The 25,319-nt window shown below is 38.4% G+C and overlaps 1 protein-coding gene across 1 annotated transcript in view; it reads right to left on the bottom strand.

Annotated features, from left to right (window-relative positions):
* Positions 1–16,339, bottom strand: part of ROBO1 (roundabout guidance receptor 1) — a 415,029-nt gene extending 398,690 nt beyond the window's left edge. Inside the window, exon 1 of the mRNA XM_055086128.1 lies at positions 15,594–16,339. Within this exon, the coding sequence (XP_054942103.1) occupies positions 15,594–15,648 (55 nt within the window). The 5' untranslated portion in view covers positions 15,649–16,339. The remainder of the gene's footprint in view (positions 1–15,593) is intronic.
* Between the last annotated feature and the right edge of the window lie 8,980 nt (positions 16,340–25,319).

Raw genomic sequence — 25,319 nt, 5'->3', positions numbered from 1 at the left:
TAGCAATCCCACTACTGGGCATATACCCTGAGAAAACCATAATTCAAAGAGTCATGTACCACAATGGTCATTACAGCTCTATTTACAATAGCCAGGACATGGAAGCAATCTGATTTGGTTTTTGTTTCTTGAAGGAAGGACTTAAGTAGTAAAGAAGGGAGCTGGATTCAAAGAACATTTTTAACATGTGAGGTTTGTTACTGGTACTCCTCTACCCACCCAGCCCCCCATCCCACCCCCGCCGCCAACTTCAAATTTCACTCTCCCAGTTTGGTCCCCCATATTACTCAGAAGCCAAAATGGCCTAACCTTTCTCCATCCCTGACACTTCCCAGTATCTGTCACCATCCCACACTCCAAAGGAAAACTTCCACTCCCCAAGTGCTAAATAGCTGAACTCCAAGTAAAAGAGGACCTTTAATCTGATTAAAATAATTCAGTTAATTGCAAATCTCTTAATCCTCTTAGAGGCAGTAACATTTTTTTAATTTGGGAGGGGAAAGCAACTTGATATAGCCTCTAATTGTTGGCATTTTCGTACAGCATAAACAATAATATATTTTGCTTTATTTGGATAGAAATGGCTATCACATTGGCATGGCAATCTGCCCAGAAATCTGTCTCCAACCTGTCAAATTAACCCTGAATTTTCTCTTAACAACATTCACCCCTCTTCTGCTTTGTTTGTTTGTTGTTGTTGTTTTTAAATCTCTGGGGAGAGGTCTTAAGGTTTGGAGTGATATCTCTGTAGGGATCATTTTTATGTTTAGGGTTTGTAAGTCAGGGTCTATATAAAGCAACTATCATGAACTAGTTTCTTTAAAAAAAAAATCGTGATAAAGATGACCAATCAACAAAGCAATAATAAAAACAACACAATTCACACTTAAATAGACATTAGAACATGTCAAACACTGTTTTAAACACTTTATGTATATTAAATTATTTAACCTTCACAGCAACCCCATTATTTCCATTTTACTGGTAAGGAAACAGAAAAGTGAGATAAGCTATTAAGGTGACATGGCTGGTGTGCAGTGAAGCCACATTTCAAACCATTGTATTTTAACTCTGAAGCCCATTCCCTTACAATCACTACACTCTACTGAAAGACACACTGATTAGGAAAAACTCAGTGATAAATAATCCAGTTCCCTGTGTTGTTCCTAGGTTAAAAACTACAGAATTTAAATTCTGAAAGTGGCCTAAATGTCACTGTTTCAATTCCTGCATTTTACAGGTGAAGAAACTAACTCACTCATGGCATGGTGAAAAGCTACCTAGTGGCAGATTCAAACCCAGGAAGAACCAAGTCTGAATCCAAGTCGTGTTTTTTCCCTCACTATACTACAGTTAGTCTATAGAAAAATCATAGCAAAACCTAGAAACTCCAAGCAAAGGTAGATATTCAAAATCCTAGCCAATGCATTTTGTAGGATCTGGTAAATACAAACTCTTGAGAGTTCCCATTTATAAATTACTTACAAATTTGGCAACTCTGGTTTTTCTTCTTTCTGATTACTCACATCTCTGTTTCTAAAAGAATGAAAATTTACCCAAGAATCAGAGGGATTATTAATTCCTTTATAACTCCTGTCAAAGCAAAGAAACTCATGTACTGAATCACTTTTTAATTCACTGAATGTGTTCGTTGTAATAGTTAAGTAGATATAGACCCTCATAGTTTGAAAGGAGACCTAGATAAGTAAATGTAATAGAAGAATGATCATGGGGGCAAGGTCACAGTTTTGTAGAGGGTGCTATGGAAACACATAAGAAGTACATCAAATCTACACTAGGTGGGTGGAAGGGGCGTCTAAGGGTTTTTGGAGGAGGGGACACCTGAATTTATTCATTAGGCCAAACAGCAGTTAGGGTGGGGAAAAGGGGAGGAAAACGCAGAGAATGGAATGGGTCTAGACAGAGCAGTCCCAGATAGAGGAACAGCATTAGAAAAGCCTGAGGGATAAGAGGCTGAAGCTGGTTCATATGCAGGGAACCCTAATTAGGCAGGTGTGCAATATAATCAAATCAATAACAACAATACCTCCAGGGCTTCTTGGTGGTGCAGTGGTTAAGAATCCGCCCGCCAATGCAGGGGACACGGGTTCAAGCCCTGGTCCGGGAAGATCCCACATGCCACGGAACAACTAAGCCCGTGCACCACAACTACTGAGCCTGTGCTCTACAGCCTGCTAACCACAACTACTGAACCCGCGTGCCACAACTACTGAGCCCATGCGCCTAGAGCCGGTGCTCCGCAACAAGAGAAGCCACCACAATGAGAAGCCCTTGCAGCTCAACGAAGAGTAGCCCTCGCTTGCCGCAACTAGAGAAAGCCCCCGCGCAGCGATACAGACCAATGCAGCCAAAAATAAATAAAATAAACAAATTAAAAAAAAAAAACCTCCAAAGACAGGGTACTTTCTCTTAAGAAAATAAACCAAACATAACGTTTCTGTGGTTCACAAAAAAACGGAATAGTCTTTACATGGAAAGAAATAGGAAGAAGAAATAGACAAAATCAACAAGCCTTAGGCAAATTAGCTGATAGGTTTTCGTTACATTCCTTTAAAAGCTTCAGTTCTCAACTATAGAAAAAAATTCCAAATAAACGTGAAAGTCATGGCTGCCCTTTTAAGTGATGAAGAATACATTATTATTAGCAAGCTATTTTGTCAGAGCATCAAATAATGCTCATCTTTAAACATGCCTCCTGTGGACAATGAAATGCTGGTGATGGTTTCCAGCTTCAAATGAATCAGTGCTCACTGCTCAGGGCACAATACTGCTTCTGACCTCTTCCCCTGCCCGTGCCTTGACCTTCTCCCACTCCAACGTTATTCCCTGCCTTGTGCTGTGAGCATCTCATATTATTCGTGAGCTGTGGCTCTAGAATTTAGCATGAGGAGGGCTGCCCCTGATAGATGTCTAACATGAGTAATGCTCTTAATGATTCCCAATGGGACTCTGCCATGTTCTTCCAGCAGGATGAGTCCTTGGAAGACAAAAAGAAATTCTATGCACTTTACAGTGAAACATAATGAAGACAAGAAATTTTTACATATAGGAATATTTTACTTAGATTTAGTAAGAAATGACCAGTTTGGGTTTTTTTTTAAGAGTTAACAAAAGTGTCCTTATATATATTTAGCTTTGCAGTATATCTTGAACACCTGAGCAAATTATCCCATTTCTATGTTGCCTAAAGAAATCCTCCAAATGTTGTTTTAGAAACATTTATGAATTATACACAAGGTTTCTTCACAGAAACGCTACATAATGCTCTTGAAAATTGTGCATAAATCAATATTTTGTACATTAAATAACATTTTTCACCAACAAATTATTTCAGAGATGCTTTATTTTCATTTCTCGTTAATATTCAATTGGCAGTGATTACTGACCCTTTAGATTAAGCTTCTCTCCTGATAATATTTCTGTCAAACAGCTAATGATCTATAAAACAAATAATAAAACAAATATGGGAAACTAGGTTTTAGAAATGGTCCTGCAATAAATACTTGCAGAAGGTAAAAGCTTCTTTGCAATTCAGCCAGAGCCCCAATTTTATTCTTATTTCTTCAGATTTCCTTAATGTATTTTCTCAACCTGTAATTCATATGCAACATGGTGGTGTGTTTCTTAATAGCAATCAGTAAACCTTTAGACTGCCTCTGTTGATAATTTCTCTTCTTATTCAAGAATATATTTATTTATTCAGTTCATCAGGAACTCTGCTCATCAAAGGGCTTGTGGTTTTGTTTTCTGTGTTTGTTAGCTTTAGGACAAAAGAATAAACATAAACAGTCAAACTGATCACTTTGCCTGGCTTAACAATTTGTAAAATGTAAATAACTCCCAATAAAGGCAGATGCTTTGGGTTAAATAAATAAGCCATTATGTAACCATTTAGCTAGTAACAATACAGTAAGGATGGCCAAACATCAGAAAAAGAAAAGTTTCTAAAACACTGAAGATAACAGAGTGAGGGGATATCAATGTATTTAGAGTAGGAATAAACAGCCACAGACAGGTCGGTTCTATATGGGGCGGATAATGTAATATTGCAGCTACAAAATGATGATCTGTGGGTCACATTTGGTGTGAAGACTTGCTATTGTTGTTACTTTTATTATTAATTTAGACCTAATTGTTCCCATTATAGGTTGGGAGATTTTACTTTAAAATACAGATTTATGCCTTTTCTTGAAAACTCTGAAAGTCTGTCTACATTTAAGTCCACACATCCCCATGGCAACATCCAGCCAACCATCCCTTAGACCTGATACAGGGCCTTCCTTACACAGGCCCTGTATTGGCATTTCAGTTTTCAATCGTTATAAAATATTATCAGAGAAGAAAAACAGAATCTCACAAATTTCTTTTTGTTTACCTTCCCTGCCAAGAATCGTGACTTTAGAACAGGTAGGGCAGTTCAAAGATGGTTCAGTGGTAAATGAAGGTGGGAAGATAAGTATCTAGCTTATTAATATATTTTAAATCTCCTGATCCAGCAAAGCATTACATCCCAGGATGCTGACAGAACTTTTAGATGAAATGAGATATTTATTTGAACACTAGGAAAAAGTTAAAAGTTATCTAAATTTTTACTAAGAAAGAAAACAGGATCCTCAAAATCCATGTTACACTTTAGGACACTGACAAAATATATATTGAAAAAAATAACAACAAAAGAACATAACCAAGTGAAATGACTCTTGATCAAATAAGGAAAATTGGAAGAAAACAGAGATCTTGTGCGCAGAGAACAGAAAATTTTAAAAGAGCATAGCTGTCTTCAAATATTGAAACAGTTTCATGTAGAAACTAAACTGAATTTACCATGGGTAGTTTGGAGGGTAAAACAGAGTCCAGTAGGACAGGAAACAGAGTTGAGTTTTAGCTTAATTAATGAGGAAAATTTATACAAAACTTATAAATGGAATCTTCTATGCTATGAGGAGATAATTCCTGTCACACAGAAATTAATGAGGGTAGAATAAAGAATAGGTGTTCAGGTTACTGCAGAGAGGGTAGAAGCACAGAAATAAAGTTGTTCTAAGATACTGTCCAAATGATTCTCTGATAGGTTAAGAACAATAAAACATATATCATTATATCTAAGTTTATTTGTCTATACACTGCTACCCATACCCTCAGAGAATATGCCAAAAAGTAAATGTCTTAATTTCTAAGAATTATGATATCAAATTTATATTTATTTTTTATCACCTCTTCTCCATTTGGTGGAAGCTCTTTATGATCTAAACATAGGCTCACAGGGTAGTCACACATACCTCTGTTAAATTACCTACTGGGCAATAAACCATTTAGCATAAATTCCTTAAGTGCAAGAAATGAGCTGCTTTTTTTTTTTTTAATACTCTGTTGCCTGGTACGATTGATCAAATGAATGAATGAATGTTATTATTAAATAATGTCCTCTAAAATATAACAGTGTCATAAGTGAAATTCTATAACAACTAACTAGTGTAAAATCTACCTCTTCAAACAGATTATATCTTTTTTTCAGATCACCACTCCTGGATGCACCTTTCTAACACTTCACCTTGCTCAACAAGATATTCTATTCTTTCTTTCAACACTCTTTGGCAACCTACTTATTCCAGGGAGAGTTTGCTGACTAAGTAAATCCCCTTAGTCTATCAGTTCTCAAATGCAATTCTCACTTCTACCATCATATCAAAACATCTTTCACTCACAGAGTGCCAACAATTCACTCATGTGTTTCAACATACATTTTCCTGTCTATAAGTACACAACCTGGATGTTGTATTAAAAGCTCCTACACATTATCAGTATGTCTAAAACATTCTTTAAAGTGTCTAACAGCAACAAAAGTAGACAGTTGGTTAATAATAATTTTTCATTATTATCAAGATTGATAATCTTGATTTATCTAATCAAGATAATCAAGATTGACAGTCATTTACTGAGAAATAAAGAATGTTATTAAGCTCCATTCATAATAAAAAACAAGTAGCATTATCGAATACAAATGAAAGGCAGGCTGCAAAGCAATAAATGCACAGAAATACATTTATTATGAAGTTATTTTAAGACAGAGTAAAAACCTTAAGGCTTTGACCAGGTCTCATATGAGGGAGGGTTTTAGATATGATACCTAGTTTCGATTATTGGTAAAGAGTAAGGAACTGGGAAATTTTTCAATTTTCATTTAAGGCTATATAAAGTCATAAACCTATGGACACAGAGAAGAGAAACATACCATCCCATCTACACATTTGGAAATAACTTTGGAAGACTATTGAGTTCAACTGAGAAAACCACCCCTAAGAAATTACAGAACAATCTTTAGTCAGACATATCTATTTAAAAGAATGGGACTTCCGTCCTGGTGGTGCAGTGGTTAAGAATCCACCTGCCAATGCAGGGGACACGGGTTCGATCCTAGTCCGGGAAGATCCCACATGCCGCGGAGCAACAAAGCCCGTGTGCCACGACTACTGAGCCTGTGCTCTAGAGCCTGTGAGCCACAACTACTGAGCCCGCGTGCCACAACTACTGAAGCCCGCACGCCTAGAGCCGTGCTCCGCAACAAGAGAAGCCACCGCAGTGAGAAGCCTGTGCACTGCAACCAAGAGTAGCCCCCGCTCACCACAGCTAGAGAAAGCCTGCGCACAGCAATGAAGACCCAACGCAGCCTTAAATAAATAAATAAATAAATAAATAAAAAGAGTAAGAAGAACAAAAGAGTAACATTTTAAAAACCAACTATATTACTTCTGAGAGAGAGTTGATTACAGTACTGTTTTTAATAGTTACTACAGACTCTGGCAGTTTTCAGGGATCATGTTTACCAATGTTACATTCTTTGTTTTCTAGAAAACTTGCCATCTGAGAAGGATATACCTTTAAAGGAATAGTAGTAACAGATTCTAACCAAGCTGTTGCCTAATATACTTTTATTATCCATAACATCGTATCACTAAGTTCACTGTCTATTTCAAACTCAAAAAAACAAAAATTCAGCACCAGTTTCTTAGAGAAATTAGATGCCAGTAATTGTATTTTCTCTATGAAGACATTTCTATTCACTTACCCAAATGAGCTCTCATAAAACTTACTTGGTTCTTACTGTCTCAGATTTGCTCCACAAACTGAACAGCAATGAATTCCACTAGATCGTATTACGGGCTAAATTGAGATTTCTCTGTTCTATGGTGTATAATATCAGGGTGCATTCTTTTTTTTTTTTTTTTTTTTTTTGCGGGTTATCAAGCAAAAGAGGGGAACAGACAATCAGATATACCAGAAAAATCTATCATCTAAAAGGCAACTAAAACAGCTGGGCAGCACAAGTTAGTTCCCTCACAAAGAAGCATCTTAGCCTTGTTATCTACACATTTTATACTGTTTCATCTACAATGATTTTCCTATAAGGGAACAGTGCAGTGGGTATAACGGTGACGAGCCAAATTCTGCAATCGGACAGGCTGGTTTCAAATCCTGATTCTACCACACTAGCTGACTGACCACAGTCAAGGAACATAAATTTTCTGAGCCTCATTTTCCATATTGATAAACAGGGATAACAGCAATGCATTCATTCTTAATGTGGTATTAAATAAGATAAGTGTATGAGCACTGTGCCAGCACATAACTTTATACATTTTAGACTTTATAATAATTATTATTAGAGATATTATATTATTGATTCCTAGTCCTTTAGGTTCAATGCACATAACTGGATCCATACCTCATTTAATTACTTGTTTTTTGCATCATCAGGCCATGTATATACACATATATATCTTACAATATATTTAATAATCACGTGTGGTTATTAAAGCATTATGTTCAATGTGTCAAATGCAAAATGGTGAAAGGGTAGTTTTGAATATGGGGGTCCTAGGAAAGGACAAGCTCCTGGATTGGAATGACCCTTAACAGGAGAAAAGACCAAATAATGCAATGAATTTTGTTTCCTCTCTGACCATACTGAATCTAAATAAATGCTGCCCTTATGATGCATCTACCAAATCCTAATTATTCACTGATGAAGAGCAACAATCTTGTCGGTTAAATCCTCCTCATCTCCATGCAGTATCCAAGTAAAGCTTCTGCCCATCTCCTATTTTCCTTCTACATGTTTAGGTTTTGGCAATTAATGAACTACTAAGTTCATTAGTTGAAGCAAATTGCAGTTCCAAACTTAATACCAGATTGGTAAGGAAATTTTCACTTCTCTTCAAATATAAGGGAGAAAAACAGATGAGTCTATCTCCCACGGTCTGTACAAGCCAGTTTACTTTATTCAGACAGCTTGCTAATTGAATGGTCTGGAGACACTGAAATTACTTCCCAAACCAGGCAACTAAAGTAGTTTAAAGTTACCCAGAGGTGTGTAGTTAACACTTACAAATGTGTTTTAACTCACTTTGATATATGAACAAGCACCATTAGTGAAGTTTCCAAGTAATAAAAGACTGCCTTTTAAATCAAGCCTGAGTAAACAAAATCAGCTTTAGATCAGTGAAACTGCAAAGTATACATTTTATATTTCCTTTATATAGGAAAGGAATTGCAGGCAGATACTTTTAGCCAAACTAAAAGTTAGTACACTGTTAGTGGAAGAAAACAACCACATGCTAAAACAGAAAATATAACAGAGTATGCATGTTATTGAAGTTTGGAGATTACATTTTGAGATGGTACCTCATTAGCACCATCTGATGCCAAATGATCTTGGAACAGAGAAATGTGGCCTGATTCACTTATTCTTTCGCCCCATTTTCCTTTCAAACTCTACTTGGGATTGCTAATGACATAAAAGGGCTTCCATCACATGAGTGGAGAGATACTAAAATCTGGCCTCTGTTTCCTCTTCTGCTAACATCCAGGAATGAGTTTACCGAGTTGATATTTTTTTCCATGATGGTACATAAATTATGACCATACATCACATGCTACAAGGAACTTGACTGTCATATAAGCACACCTCTTGTTATGTTCACTGAAATTTTAAGTTATATCAAGAAATAACATATACCTGAAATGATTTTTAAAGTACTAAATGGTCACGTGTAATGATTTTATTACTCCTAAGATAACTTTCCTCACATTAAAAGAAGAATCTACAGAGCTTTCCTGGTGGCGCAGTGGTTAAGAATCTGCCTGCCAAGCAGGGGACACAGATTCAAGCACTGGTCCGGGAAGATCCCACATGCTGCAGAGCAACTAAGCCCATAAGCCACAACTACTGAGCCTGCGCTCTAGAGCCTGCGAGCCACAACTACTGAGCCCGCATGCTGCAACTACTGAAGCCCACGCGCCTAAAGCCGGTGCTCCGCAACAAGAGAAGCCACTGCAATGAGAAGGTCGCGCACCGCAAAGAAGAGTAGCCCCTGCTCGCCGCAACTAGAGAAAGCCCACGCGCAGCAACAAAGACCCAACGCAGCCAAAAATAATAAATTAAAAAAAAAAAAAAGAAGAACGTACAGAGTGTCAGGGATACAGATGCAGTCTCTGACATTGTCAAGCAGAACCTCTGGCAAATAACTTTGGGAGAAAGTTCCAAAGGCTCCATGCTCCTTCCGTGGCTGACTGTGGATAAGCTGTCCCTGGTTCTCAGGGCATGTACACATAAGCTGAACACACACACAGATGACCCATACTTTGAATTTGATACTTTCTAAAATCCAATCAAGAGCATTTTGAGAAAGTGTGACCATGAGCTACTGCTTGCCAGAAGTGCTTTAAAAATGTGTTTTCTAGTAAGGAAGACTAACATGATGGAAAAAGCAGATCCCCGAGATACATTGTATTATTAGGAATTGAAGCCTACTACTTCCTATATGCTACATATAAATCACTCACTTGACACAAAAAGAATATGTTCCCACTTAAGGAAGAACCACACTGCTCTGTATACATTTGCTTATATCCACTGGTGGTGCTTTTAATGCTTCATTTAAGTGTCAAACTAGGTGACAGGCATTAAGCCTGTAGACTATTCAGCATCAAACTCACAATCCAAGAACCTTTTCTACCATTGTTTACCTTCTATACACTCTCCTCCCAATCAGAAAATAAATTAATTAAATAAAATAAACAGATATTCTTTTCCGGCTTTAAGCCACAGACAGCTCTGAACACGGCAGAGGTACTTCTCTCATTGAATGAAGTCAGAAAGATATGCACAGTCATGCTGTTCAAAATACTGTTTTATGTGTGGAACAACATTGTCATAAGACATTTGGAAGCCAAGTAAAATCACAGAAGTAAGGGAATTTGTAGCAGTCTCTTTTGGCTTCCAGGAAATGAGACTGAGCTCTCCCATGAAGCAAGCAACATGACACCTTCCAGCATTAGAAATAGCCTTTTGGTTGGCTAAAGAGCAAAAGAGAGGGAAGCAACAAAGTGGAGATCAAAGCTATCTCCCTGTATACTACAGATAATCTTTTTTCTTCCTCTTCCTCAACAACAAGATTGAAGGAAAGGGCTGAAGGTAGAGGGACAAGGGGAAAAGGAAACCATGCTAATCCAGAACTGTAGGGAAAGGAGGTGGCCTTTGATCTCCACAGGAGGGCAACTTTATTGGCTATGCATAAGCAGTTTCCAACCAGCTGATCAACCAGGTATTAACACTCAACACCTTTCCATGATCAGTAACCATGAAGTGAGTCATCTGTGAATAGCAGTCAAGCAGAAGGCTCATCTACTACTAAATGACCACCAGCCCATGCCCAACCCAGAGGGGAAGATGCAACCCCAGGGGAAATGATTGTTTCTCCACAGGCTCTTCCCTGATAAGCACCAATTATTTGCCTCGGGACTCAGAGCAAAATCTTTCTTCACACATTCATTTTTCAAAATACAACTTGGAATGCGTGTATTTCTACATCACCAGCAGTCATTGTTTTGACTTCTGTTCGGTGTCTTTTTTTAAGCATGCCAGGAAACACAGACATGATAAAGGCTGGATGTGAGTTGGTTGAATGTAAAGAACCGATCATCTTGCTTGGTGATCTAAAAATGTAAAGATCATTTACTTAATGGCAAGATAAAAAATGCCTCCCTTCCAACTTCTCAAGAGTTCAAACCACAGTCTTGTTTGGGTGAATTTGGGGGACATGTTTTAAAATTTTCTTAAAAAAATGATTGAACCATAATCTTTCTTATTTTAAATCCTTCATTTCTCTCTTTCAACTCGGAAAGTGCACAGTGGTTAAGGGGTTTGGAATCAGCATGGTTCAAATCCCTGCTCATCCACATCTCCTAACCTCTCTATGATGTAGTTTCCACAGCGATAAAATACACATAAAGTAAAATTTTCGTAACAATAGCACCTATGTCATAGGGCTCTTATAAGCATTAAATAAGATAATGGTGAACACTCAACAAATGATAGTCATATCTTCATAGCACTAGCAGGTAGTCATCATCATAAAGTTTCTTATGGTACTCCAGAATTTGAACTTGATCTCATTTTTTTAAAAATTATTTCCTTCTCTCACTTGCTGGTCTCCTCTAAGCAAAAACATTATGATACAGAAGGTAACTACTTAGCTTTCCACTCCTCCGTATAAATTGAGAAAGTCAACATTCTAAAGTCTTCTTAAATAGAGCTTAAAAAAAAACCTATTTTATGAATTCATTAAAGATTCAAACTACTCCTTTGCTTTAAAAAATGTCTAGCTCTTTATATAGTTGTTAAACATAGAGTATACACACTGACATCAACTTTTCAAGAGCCCACTTTTCAGATTTGCTCTTTGTGCCATGTGTGGTCAGAGGGTGCACTAAGATTGGCTCTGTCTACTGCCACTCTCCCTCCTCCTATAGTTTAAAACCAGCTTAATTATGGATCTGTTTCTTCCACTGTCCTTCTCTAGACTTCTGCTTCTGGTTCCACTTTTTTTTTTTCTCCTTTCTTATTACCAAATTTCTTAATTTACTCTACAGATTACCTTAGGCCTAATTTTTAATTGAGTAACAATTTTGATTTCCTTATATTTTTCTATAAGAAATCAAGCATGCAAGGCAGTTATACTTTTGTTTTTAGAATTAAACATTTTTCTAAAGGCCAGAACTTAAAATGAGCATTACCTTAACATCTCTTATTAACACAGAAGATGATACATACTCAACTATTTATGATCTTCATTGGCAAGCTGTTATTCTAAGTTTCCTCCCAATCTTATTCCTCTTACCCAGTATTTTAAATTACAGATACCTACTCAACGTAAAATAAATAAATAAACAAACAACTGTGATTTATAGGTTTGAAATTTAGCATTTTGTATCACTTTATTCACACAAGAGTATTTCATTTGTCATAGGGAAGACTAAAGGAAAATTTCAGGTAAACTTACTGTTCTGAGACATTTTAACTGTAAATATCTTATGTATTAGAGGGCCCATTATCAAGAAATAGGATGCTTTAAAAGATGTCACAGTATTCAGATAAGTGTATTTAAAAGCCATTAAGTTTATAAATAAATTATTGGAATTACCAAAGAATCTTTCCAGTTAGAGAGACCACAGAACCAGATAAGTGGCTCACATAGTTAAACTTATCTAAAAAATTTCCCTCCCCCAAGAGAAAAAGACCTCTCCCTCCCCTCAAAAAAAGGAGGAAAGAAAGACAGCACTAGTGAATTTCTACTTCATTTGAAGTTCAGATCTCATCCTAAGTCTGAACTGAAATTCAATCACTTTTTCACTTAAAAGCAGGTTTGATCAAATGGAGTTGAGGAGAGGAAGTCCATAAAGAAGGAATGTTTAGAATCAGTTCCTGAGAGATCACACAGATTTTTTTTTCCAGGGCTATCCCATCTGCTCCCCTCACCAAAAGTCTAGCTCTCCACAGAAAAGAACTCAGGTATACAAACACTAAAGAAATTCACCGTGAAAAAGAATTTCTAAAGAAATTTCTAAAGAAAGATTTTTTCCAAAATCTTAGTTTCCTAGAATAAAAAGTTATATATGGTAGCATTAGGCTAATAAATAAAAGACTACAAAAAACAAACACATAATATTTTGATGTTAAGTATGACATCAACACATCAACGTGAAGTTTATAATCTGTTTGAAGAAAACTATAGGACTTTTGTTAAGTTGGCAGCCAGGTTTTAAAAAAAAAGGAAAAGAAAGAACTGACAACCAATAGATGTTTTTACAGGTTAAATCTTGTTGAAGGTACCTTACCCCCCTCAGTACACTTTGATTTATTTAAACTCACCACATTTCTCTTAAATACACTCCATTAACAAGTGATAGACTGTGATCTTAGGCTTGAGGCAAGATATGAAACACAATCTTTCAAGAACTTCATTCATTCCCTGCCCAGGTGTCTTGAGCACGCCCAGCTCTACTTACTTATCTGAGTTTTGTGAAGTTTTATTCAAGTCAATAGTGTGGCTTTAGAATAGCACACGGTCGTGAACCCTCCCCAGCAGCCCAGTAATCTGGCCTCCCCAAGTTCAGATTCACAGCTGGAGTGAAAGTCAGCAGAAGACTGATAAACAGCTTCAGGTTAAATATGAGAGAGCATCTCACAAGGACAACTCTGACCCCACCAGCAAAGTAGACAACCACACCTATCGGAAAAACTTAGGTTTATTAAAATCACCAGTCGCTTCGGTGGAAAATTAAATTAGAAAAACAAAGCCAGAAACCATTTCAGCTCTAAGGTTATAAACGCCTTCTATCTATTTAAATTACAAACCTCAGACACTAAGTACTAATCAAATTATTAAATCTAAAGGGCAGTACACGCTCCAACATATTTCTCCAAGTGAAGACAGAATTTGCACGCTGACAGGACTAGCTTTCAGTGACATCCTATTAGTGTGACCCTATCTTTAATCTACTGCCATGATAAAATGTCCCAACATATACAAACTCAGCTCAAACAGTGACTAATGACCATTAATGCCCCTATCTTCAGTAATCTGCTCCTCCAGTCATTTATCACACTGACACTTCACTTTACACACGTGAATAAACTTTAACCGAGAAGGTGAATCAACAAAAATCTCAAAGGTATCTGAAGCTGTAAATTAAACTAGGGGGAGACTCGGCGAAGAGAGACAAATAGATCAGATCTGAATGTTTCTGATTTGCATCCTTCGCTGCTATGGGGGTAGGAAACCATTTAATCCCTCAGATATGCAAACTAAGAAAAAAAACTACATGAGAGAGGGGAAGCTGGAAGTAAGAAGAGGTGGCCGGCCCCAAAGAGTCTGTTTAATCTAGTCATCCTTCCACTGTGACAGAAATGAAAACTTCAGTTTTCTTCAAAGGAAAAACAATTTAATGAATTTCTCATTTAGTTCCGTTGCAAAGGTTCCTTTTAGTCAGAAAGCATATCTCATGGGCTGAAATTATTTTAGGGGTTTATTTGCCATCATCGTGTGTTTTTCTTTTACATATTTCCTTAAGTAAAATCCTTGGTCAAAATATAAATCATAGCTGTGGACCACAAAAAGCTCAAACCAACCTTTCAAAACTGTTTCATAATCATGGAAATTGAGTGACTAACCTACTGGCTCTGATGCAACTTGAAGCTCAGTACAGGACTATAAAAAATTCCCTGAGGTACAGTGTGTGTGTGTGTGTGTGTATGTGTGTGTGTGTGGTACTGTGTGTGTGTGTGTGGTACAGTGTGTGTATGTGTGTGTGTGTGTGTGTGTGTGTGTGTTTTAAGGCCTGAAATCGGATCCTTGATTGAAACCAGAATCTACCAAAAGGAAAGAAAGAAAAGTTGAGCCGTGGCTCTGTTCCCTCATAGTAAAAGTTTCTTCGGGAGGAGAAGAAAACTATTTGTAAGTGTAGATGCAGTGTACACTCTTAGATCAGACGTATCCCACTGCAGTATCCTTCCAACAGCTCATGTGAAGAGTTTTGGTACTATTTAATGAATCCCCCAAATCCTAAATTCAGCCTTCTGTTTTCCCTTGCCAATGAAAACTCCCAGGCAACTAAGTGTTCCCTTTCAGACACTTGCAACCTCTTGTTTTCCTCTAAACTCACCCAGGCAGAGGGGATAGTTTATATCCTACAATAAGAAGGAGTTATTTCCTGAAGTTTCTTCAGAATCTAATTTAATTACAGACCTTGGTTATATAAAACAACTATTAATAACCCCTTTGCTCGAAAGAGGAGGGGCGAATTGGAGGACCAGGTTCAGGAATCCTGGCGGGTTTCTGGGCTACAGCTCCCCGGGCGCACATCTCCCTTCCCGCGGGAAGCAGCCGAGGGCTGAAACTCACTTTGGCTCATCCTCATGGCCCAAGCTCACCGCCAACCGCTGACTCTCCCACCCTTGCGCTCCGACGTGCGTTTGCCCAGAATGATCTGGGCGTGCCTCGAACTTGGCAAAAGGCCTAGGTCTGCGAAGAGGCTTGGAAGGTCTTGGGAGATGAGGGAAAGGGGACAACAAAGTAGGAACTAAGAACCTTTTCGTCTAAAACTCCTGCCAGGGGTCGGGCCCCTCCGGCCTTAGGGAGAGGTCGCCAAAATGCAGTTCGGGGTTGATTTTGAAAAGTGGAGAGGGGGCGTGCAAGGGGAATGGAGGGTGAAGGAAGAAGACGCGGGGTTACCTGAACAGAGACATATTAATCCAAAGAGGTAAAAGTGAGCAGGCTCCGCGATCATTGTCCTCGGGTGGATCCTGCATACAGTCTCATGCCAAGAGGAGAGAGTAGAAATGGGGTCTCCAAATTTACGAAGCCACACACTACACACAAAGGCTTAATATAAGCAACGTGGGTCAATCCGCCAGGAGTTTTCAGGGCAATTACTTGTCCACCTCTCCGGACGCTTGTCAATATCTCTGAGCCCTCTGCAGACGAAGAATTCCAAGGTTTGCCTTCTCTGGCGCCAGGGTTTCCGAGGAGGCTTGGCCACTTCCAAGGACCATCCAAAGCGAACAACAAAGAGCCGAAGCAGAAGAGCAGTTGTGCGGTTTCCTGCCTCCACAATCTTGCCGAGCCTCCCGGCGTGCTCCCGCGGCGAGGGCCGGCGCGGCGGCGGCAAAGTTGGGGTGTGAGAACGGATTAGGGAGGGCCGAAAAGTGCTTCTCCGTCTATAGGCGAGCCCAGTCAACAGCTGGCCACCCGCGCCGGCGGCAAAGGCAGCCAAGGCAGTGGCAGCAGCTCGGGAGGACGGGCACAGGGTGCCGGGGGTGTGCCTGGGTGACTCCGCGCGCTGGGGGCGAGCAAGGGGGCGGTGCGGAGACAGCGGTTCCCTGGGCGGGCCCTTGTTCCCATCACTTGGGGGATGCGGAGGGTACTGAGGAAGGCAGCAGCTCCACGGACACACTCAAGCCTCCCGGGCGCCCCCAGCCCAGCGCGGCGCTCACCATCCCTCCGGCCCCTCACCCGCGGGGGCGTGCGCGCAAGGCACCCCGAACTCTCCGCGGCTGGGACGCTGGAGCCTAAACTTCCAGACGGCGGCTGCCCGCAGCCCTGGCTCGTGGTAGCTGCAGAGAGGCACCCGACCTCCCCGGGGTGGCGGAGAGGGGCCAGGAGGATGCTGCTGCGGGTGGGAGCGACGGCTGCCGCGGCTCACCCGAGCTCCGCCGGGATCAGCGGCGTCTGAAGTTTCTACTCTCACGCTGCCTCTTCTCTGGCTCGATTGCTTGTGGGTTTCCCCCACAGTCCCCGCGGCTCCCGGTTTCCTCCCTCTCCTTCCCAGCCAGAGGATACTTAAAGGGGCCGCGCGGTCCTTTCCACGCTTCACTCTACACTCTCCAGACGCCGGTCTGGCAAGTTCTGCTCGTTAATATTTCCATCCACAAGCCAGGGTGCCCGACTACGCCCTCAGGTGAGAATCAAACTGCTCAGGATCACAAAGCCGAGCGAATTGGAACTTGCCTTGTTTCTCTCGACACCCCTGGCTCCCCTGCACCTTTCTCCAAATGGAACCTCCCAGCCAAAGACTTCAAAAATCCTCCTGGTCCAGCTTAACCTCTTCCCTACCGCTTACAGGAGTTGAAATCAACTCTCAGATAACTCTGTCTTCACCCTTCCCTATTCCCATTAAAAAAAAAAAAAAAAAAAAAAAATCAAATGTGGGCAAACAAGCCTATAGGACAGGAGGTAGAGAAATAACTACGTAGAATTTATTACGTACTTATACGTAATACGAAAATCAGTTTCTTTTAAATTGTAGTTGTTGAGTCTCCCGTAGAAAGGCTACCCAACTCGAGGGGCGCAGGAGTGGGCCACGGGGACTTTTTTTTTTTTTGGTAAGCAAATGCCTCTCCTTCAACTTCATTGACTCTGAGTATCAGAATGCTAACAATGGGGAAGTAACTAAGGAAGAGGGACAAATGTAAAAACCATCCTTGCTACCCGGGAGTTTGCGGTTGTAAGAGAAGTCATTCAGCATTTCAAAACCAAAAGGCGTGGGCTTTAACATCTCATACACCTCGCCCTGAAATCCCAACCTACCAGTTACTAGCTCTGTTACCAGGCCAAATCTCCGTTTTCCCTTCTGAATCAGAGACTCTTGAGATAGTCACAAATCATACCCAAAGCAAAACAAACCTAGCACATCTGATGGGCATTCTTGCATTCATTCATGCATTTATTCACTCATTCATTTTTCTTTCTTTCTATTAAAAAAGACACTATACAAAAACCACCTGAGACATGGTGAGTGCCCAGTAAATGGTAGATATTGATATTTAGGACTATTATACTTTTCCACCAATTATTATGCACTAAGTTATGTACAATAACTTCAAAATATTTATTTGTTATCTGTCAGGATATACCAGAACCTGCTTTCAGTGGTTGACTCTGGAGAGGGGAATGCATGATGGATGGAGAGGTGGGAATGGATTTTACTCTTGTCTAAATACTGTTGTACATTTTTTTTTAAGTGAGCACATGCATTACCTAACAAAGGATACAGTTTTAAAAGCAAATAATATATTCATTTTGGATGCTGATGGTACAACCAGTGACCTTGGAGCAGCATGTTGTAGAAAGAAACTCTGGTTAACAGAACCTATCTCTGAAAGTGAAAGATAGTTTAATCCTGAAAAAGCTGATTGAAAATTCAGTAAACAGGCTGGAGATAAGAATTCAAAGACTCCAACCAAAACCTTTCCAGCAATAAAAAACAAGAATGTGCATTAAATGCTGAAAAACATACATCGATTTGGTCTTTGTGAAGGATATTTAGTGAGAAACATAGAATATGCCTTTTTTTCCCTTGGGATAAAATGTGCTTTTAAGATAAGCTTATTAAGTAATAGAAAATAAATAACCTAAAGCATGGTACTTGAAAGAAAGAGAGAGAGGGAGAAAAATCCCTCAAATCCTCATATCATCTGAGTGCATTTTAAATAAAGATTTGAACTTCCACTTAGTAAAGGATGTATGCTTTTACATATAAAGTATCAATAGAATATGTGTAAGAATCGTATTGTTTTTCCAAAGTGAGTCTCTGGGTCTCCAGAAATTTGCGAGGATTTCTCAAATTCTCCTTTACCATCTCATTGTCATTGAATGGAAACCGTATTAATACTCCCTTTGATCCTTTTATTTCTCAACTTGAGTTTGCGACATCCTCCCACCCACCAGCAACTCCTCTCTCCTACTCCTCCAGGCTATCCTACCTAGGAGAGTCAGCAGGAAGAACCCTCCAGGAACTAACTTCTGGCAGCCCCTCCCCGGCCCCTGCCGCCCCAGCATGAGGGTCATCATCACCAGCTCATATATGTTGATCCTTTCTTCTTCTCCTGCCTCATCCAAACTGTACTTTTCTGTCAATTGTATCAGTAAAGGTAGAACCTGAAGACAAAAATTTGTATTCAGAAGGTATTTGGCATCTGTGACAAGTCAAACGCAGTGTACCTGAGAACTTTCATAACTTCTTCCTTTCACTCACTCACTTACTCATGCAAACAAACTTAGTGAACATCATCTATGTGAAGGAAACAATAAAAGAGGCCAGATGCAAATAGAAACCTATTCCTCAGGCCCTCAGAGCTCTTATATAGGGAGCTACACAGGCTCCAGAGTGGAAACTATCAGAAGAATCAAAAACAGTGTCATTGGGATTAAATGACAGCTCAGTGTATTCCTGGAGGTGGATGAATCATAGCAACTTGTCACCTTTCCATTTTTACTCCTGAACATTAAGTTACTAGGAGAATGCATGAAATAATCAATGTGTCTGTATGAGTATGTGTGCAAGTGTGTGTGTGTATACACATGGACAGGGTACCCACATATGTCAGGTCTTCAGGCAGCTCCGACACATACAATAGAACTCTGACTCATTCCAGACTTATTGGGTGGGAGACAAAGATCAAGGTATGGAGAAAGTTTCATAATTTGCACTCAGAAACTCTATTCTGATCACCGTGATCTGAATGAGTGGTAGAGTCTCAAGTTCCTTTTAGAGAATTTTGATCATTTGAAGCTTATGAAATTCAGGCTCCCTAAAATGAGAATTTTGAGGAAACGTGAAAGTAATACATTCTAGTAGTCCTGTAAATAGGAGCTTTTTTGACATTCAACATTCTAGAGCAGTAATGATATCTTGAGTAGGTCTAATTTGATTTTATCTTTCACTGGGGTAGTTATAGGAACTCAGGAAATAACAAAACTCCCAGGATCTCTCTAGGAATTCCAGATATCACTTACCCAGATCAGGAGGAGCACAGTTGAGTTCTTAAGAAAATTACAAACCAGAACATTTCTCTTTTCCCCCCCTACCAAGAAGCCTAGAATCAGACCAAGCCTGAGATGAAAGCTGAAATTCCAGGAGGTCTGGTGAGAAGCACCATAATACATACAGTACACACAAAGGCTGGACTGTATTATCTCTCAGATTACAACTAGTTTATCAATTTTTATACAAAATTGCTGAATAATCTGTGCAATTTTTGGTACCTAAATTGATGAACTAGATTGAATATTTGAATAATTTAATATTTGAATATTTTTCTAAGTTTGGATACATAAGAGAAGTCCCATTTAAGAAGGTAACCTAAAGTAATCCTAATAAAGGGAGAATAAACTCATATCTGTTGGAATATCTACTGTGTTTTGAAACACCCTGTCTCTAGAGTAAACATTGCTCAATCTATGCCATGCTGCTTCTGTAGTAATATCTCTCACTCCTGACAACTGAAAGCTTTAGTTTTCCTCACTAAACAGCATATGGTAGTTACCTACAGGATAACTTATTTTTTTTTAATGAGCACTACAATATTACTTACTGATTCTAAGTGCCATATATGACAGCAACAAGTCACATGTAATAAATCACATATAGTTGGGTATAGATTTTACATGCAATAAGAGTTCAAGGAAAAAAGAAATAATTTAGAGTTAGAATAATAAAAGGGAAAGAAAGGAAGGAAGGAAGGAAAGAAGGAAGGAAAAGAAAGGAAGGAAGAAAGGAAAGAAAGAAAGAAGGAGAAAGAAAGAAAGGGAAAGGAAAAGAAAAGAGAAAAGAGGAAAGACAAGAAAAGAAATGCTAGGTAGAATTTTTAAATATGTGTAACTTTATTCCTCATCAAAGAGAATAAAGTTTACCAGAATGCTTTCTTTCAAATGTACATAGGGCACATTTTAACAGCATTATTTTTGTTTGTTTCTCTGCCTTTGGGTAATTATGGCCCCCAAACCAGGAACCATAGGGAGAAGAGATTTCCTGGGTTATCTGTCTTTACTAGGCATTATCAGTGTTTTCAATACAGGAAAACGTGGGATAGAACTCCTTAGTCTTCACCTAATCACGTGCTCCAGGCTCACTAACAGCCTCGAAGGCCCATTAAAAAATATAAGCTATGATACACTTGAGTTCCTATGGAATTACTGTGACTGTGCTTGCCATTTAGCATCTCAGCATCTTGGGGACATTGTAGATACTCTAAAATTAGATGCTATATTGCTAAATCCTTGTGGTAGCACCTCGGACCTTAACTGTTAGCAACATGGGTCTCACTAGGATTTAATCCTTTAATGTTAACAGACAATAAGTTTCTGAAGAAAAAGGAGAGGACAATGGGAAGTAGCATTGATTGAGGGCAATGTTTTGGGCCCTTTACAAACGTTATCTGATTTAATTCTCACCATGATCACGTGAGGTGGCATTATCACCCTAATTTAGAGATGAGGTTGGGAGAGTAAGTCATTAACTCAAAGTTCAGAGGTCTGGAAGTCATGGATCGTATATATGAACCCAGCATATTTTGAACCAAAATGTATGAGAAAAAAGAAAAAAAAAAGAGTTCCATGGTAGGACAGTCACTTTGGTTCAAAACAAGCTGGGTTCTAATATAAGCCTCTGCTCAAAACCCTCCAGTGGTTTTCCATCTCACTTAAAATGATGACAGCCCACCCTTTCCAGAAGTCTACAGGGCTGTACAGGAGCTGGTCTCCCAACCTCCCTGACAGCATCTCCTTCCCCATACTTGCCCTTGCTCACTTTGCTTCACCAAAACAGCCTCTTAGCTATTCCTAGAATGTTATCAGGCAACCTCTAGCCTCAGATTTTGTACTCGCTCTGGCTGGAATACCTACCTTCACAGGTGAGCAAACCTACCCTCTTTCCTCTCTCAGGTTTTCTAAAATCAAACCGCCTCAGAGAGGCTTTTTCTGACCACCAATTTTAAAATTACGTCTTTACACAATACTTTCCGTACCCTTGTCATGCTTTGTTTTTGTTTTGTTTTTCTTCCAGAGCACTTATCCCCATCTGAGACATTACATTTTTCCTTATTTATTTTTATCAACTGATCCACTCCTCCTAGAATGTTTTGACTGACCCACTCCTCCTAGAGTGTTCTATGAGGTCAGAGATTCTTGACTATTTTATTCACTCTTTTATTCCCAGCATGCAAAACAGTGCTTGCTACTTCGTAGGCAGTCAGATGTTTGTTAAATGAATGAATGAATGTCTTATTTTATTGTTTGTTAATTATCTTTTGGAAAAATGCTTCCTTAATGAACCTATTTCTGTAGTTCTAAAGTATATTTTCTCAGATATATAGTTCAATCATTTGTCCACTTCAGCTAACAGAGAACTAACATGAATGTCACACATGGAGTTGATGTCTCGGTGTACTTCGGTAACTTAAAAGCCAAGGTTCTAAGTAGGCACATGCTGATTTGGGTCAGGTTATTTGAAAGCAAAGAGATTGGAATCCGACTTTAAAGTATATAACATTCAAACTGGAAGTGACCTTCAAGATTAATTTTTCATAAATGAGAAACCTAAAATTTAAAGAAACTGACTTTCCCTAGAATACATCTTTAGTTAGTGCTTTACTCAAAACTAGGACCCAGTCCTCTAAATCGCTAGAGATTTCTTTCCATCAGAGCAGGTTAATCAGAAATTCTTGGTTAAGAATCTCTACCTTTAGAACATTTCTATCACTAGATATGGTACAATATAATTATATTACTATTATATTATACAGAGAATTTTACATATTTCTGTCTTCTGGAATACAAGAACCATGGCTTTTTGTGTCTATCTCCATTTCCTAATAGAATAAAAATAATAACAGCCAACATTATATAGCATTATGTGCTAGAGGTATTTTTTGTATTCTAACTCATTTAAATCCTCAGAAACATATTAGTGGATCAATTACCATTATTATCCTATTTTATACATGAGGAGAAGGTGGACATTTAACTAATATGAGGCTGAATATGGATTTGAACCTTGGCTCCCTGAATCTTATCCCCACAATCTTATCCCCTGAATCTTATCCCCATACCCCCTGAATCTTATCCCCTTACTTCACAACAGACTGTGAAGTACAAATAAAAATTATTATTTAAAGTAATGTTATTCTTGCAGATTCGGTTCCAGCTTGAGGAAGCCATTGATGTGTAAGTTTTGTTTTGTTTGTTTAAAGGTCTACTTTCATTTTGGAATAAAAAAGTGACTCTGAAGTATATGCATCTGTACTTTTACTTCTACATGGACTTTAGGTGTTTAAATCTTATTTTATTTCTAAAATGTTCAAAGGGGTTTTATATTTCTCTTTAATGAGAAGGCATGGAAAAATATATAGTACAAGTTTGTTAAGACATTCAAAGTATATTGAAAAACATAAAGGTGGATATATATCGATATCATACCATAGAATTTTGCTATCTTTTGTTTTCCTACTTCCAGATATATCTGCAACCAAGCATATACTATTCTAACCATGAATTAAAAATCTCTTAAATTGGGTTCATAGTTAACAGCTGCACAGCTGAATGACACACTATAGGCTTACAATTTGGACGCAAACTATTTTGTAAGTAATTTACATTATGTTTAATTCTGCAGATGTGTTGTACAAAACTGTTTAATGTTTTTGGTTTTTCATCGCTTTTTTAAAAAACCGTTCAAGAAATATTTAGAGGCTTGAGGTACATATGTTAGGATTTATGTCTCATTTTGTACATTCTTTATGTTTAGTCCCACCTGCTACTTTGTTGATTCTGAATAGTATTTTACCTAGGTTCTAACAGTTATTTTAATCAGGTCATTAAAGAGGCATTATGTTCATTCAAAAAACATCTTGAAATGCTATTAGAGTTCCCTATTTAGAGGTTACTTTCTGGGTCAGTAAATAAAAAGTAGGCCTAAATATTTAATGTTATAATAACTTTGGAAGAAGAGCATCCAAGTTTATCATAAATAATAATAATAATAACATTAATAATAAAGAATTCATTAAATTGTAGTATTGTACACCATATTGAAAGTTTTATGTTATTTGTTTTACAGCCTATTAACGTATTTCTCTTATGGAAAAGTGACCTCTCTTTTGAAAAGCTCAATCAGGGCTTTGGGATTTAATAGCTGCTTGGCGTGATTGAGAAGTAGGATTCTAAATATGAGGTGCTCACTCTTGTGGATAAATACTGAATCCATGGGACTTCCCTGGTGGCGCAGTGGTTGAGAATCCGCCTGCCGATGCAGGGAACACGGGTTCGTGCCCCGGTCCGGGAAGATCCCACATGCCGCGGAGCGGCTGGGCCCATGAGCCATGGCCGCTGAGCCTGCGCGTCCGGAGCCTGTCCCCCTCAATGGTAGAGGGCACAGCAGTGAGAGGGCCGCGTACCGCAAAAAAAAAAAAAAAAAAAAAAAAAACTGAATCCATATCTTACAGTTGTCTCTGAGAAACAAACTGCTGTTGGAAATTGACATGAAATGTAAACCTACTGTCTTAACAACAAGGATAATTATATATTTTCCCAAGAGTTTAATCACCGCCTCTTTAACATCCTGGCCACATTCCAAACGAAATCATCCAATTCCATTATTCTAACTGAAAATCTTTGTTGATTTGATCTAATCTCATCTTCTCAATTTCCTATCACTATATACTACTTTAAAGCTGCTTTATTACACCTAGAAGGTAGAATTTCACTGGCATAGTACATACCTTCTTACATTTTTGTATCCTATGAATATCTTTGAAACAAAACGTTTGCTGAAGCCAGTATAACAACCTTACAAAAACATCATACAAAATTATTCTATTTATTCAAAGATTTCTGAAGCTTACTTTTTTCTTACAACGCTTCAGCTACAAAGTTAGAAAAATTGTTTTACTAATTCAGCATGTCAATATTTTGCCACAAATAATCTTTGAGTGCATACTAAAAATAATATGGTTTATATCCCTATATTCAGATGCTAATTGGTTCTAATGAGATTTTATTTTTCTTCGAAATATCAGAGGAATATATTTTTAGGACATTTGGAAAATACAGAAAAAAACCCCAAATTTACAGTTACTCTCTCAAATATAATCACATATGCATCCAACATTTTATTGTAGCCTTTTTTTTTTCATTTTTTCACTCTGCATGTATAGACTTTTATTCTTACACTATGGAATAACAGTCTAAAATGGCTATGTAACCTACATTTTCACTCAATATGTCATAAAATTTTTTTCTGTCATAAAATATTCTTCAACGCCATCATTAAAAGAGTGAAGTAAAATTCCATCATATGAATGTACTAAAATACATGTAACTAATCTCTGATGGTTAGATATTTAAGTTAGTTTCAATTGCCACTAAGGTACATAGAATCTGCTTTTAAAAATCATACTAGGATGTGGTCTTGCTACTTAAATTGTTAATAAATTTCATTTTAATCACAGATATTCTACTGAAGCAATACATACATTCCCCCATTTTTTTTTTATTTTTATTTTTTTCCTATTTCTTTTTTTTTTTTTTTTTTGTGGTATGCGGGCCTCCCTCTGTTGTGGCCTCTGCCGCTGCGGAGCACAGGCTCCGGACGCGCAGGCTCAGCGGCCATGGCTCACGGGCCCA

Source organism: Physeter macrocephalus, chromosome 1, assembly GCF_002837175.3.
Source record: "Physeter macrocephalus isolate SW-GA chromosome 1, ASM283717v5, whole genome shotgun sequence".
Classification (NCBI taxonomy): domain Eukaryota; kingdom Metazoa; phylum Chordata; class Mammalia; order Artiodactyla; family Physeteridae; genus Physeter; species Physeter macrocephalus.
Note: the sequence above shows the minus strand (reverse complement) of the source record. Positions and strands in the feature narration are given on the sequence as shown.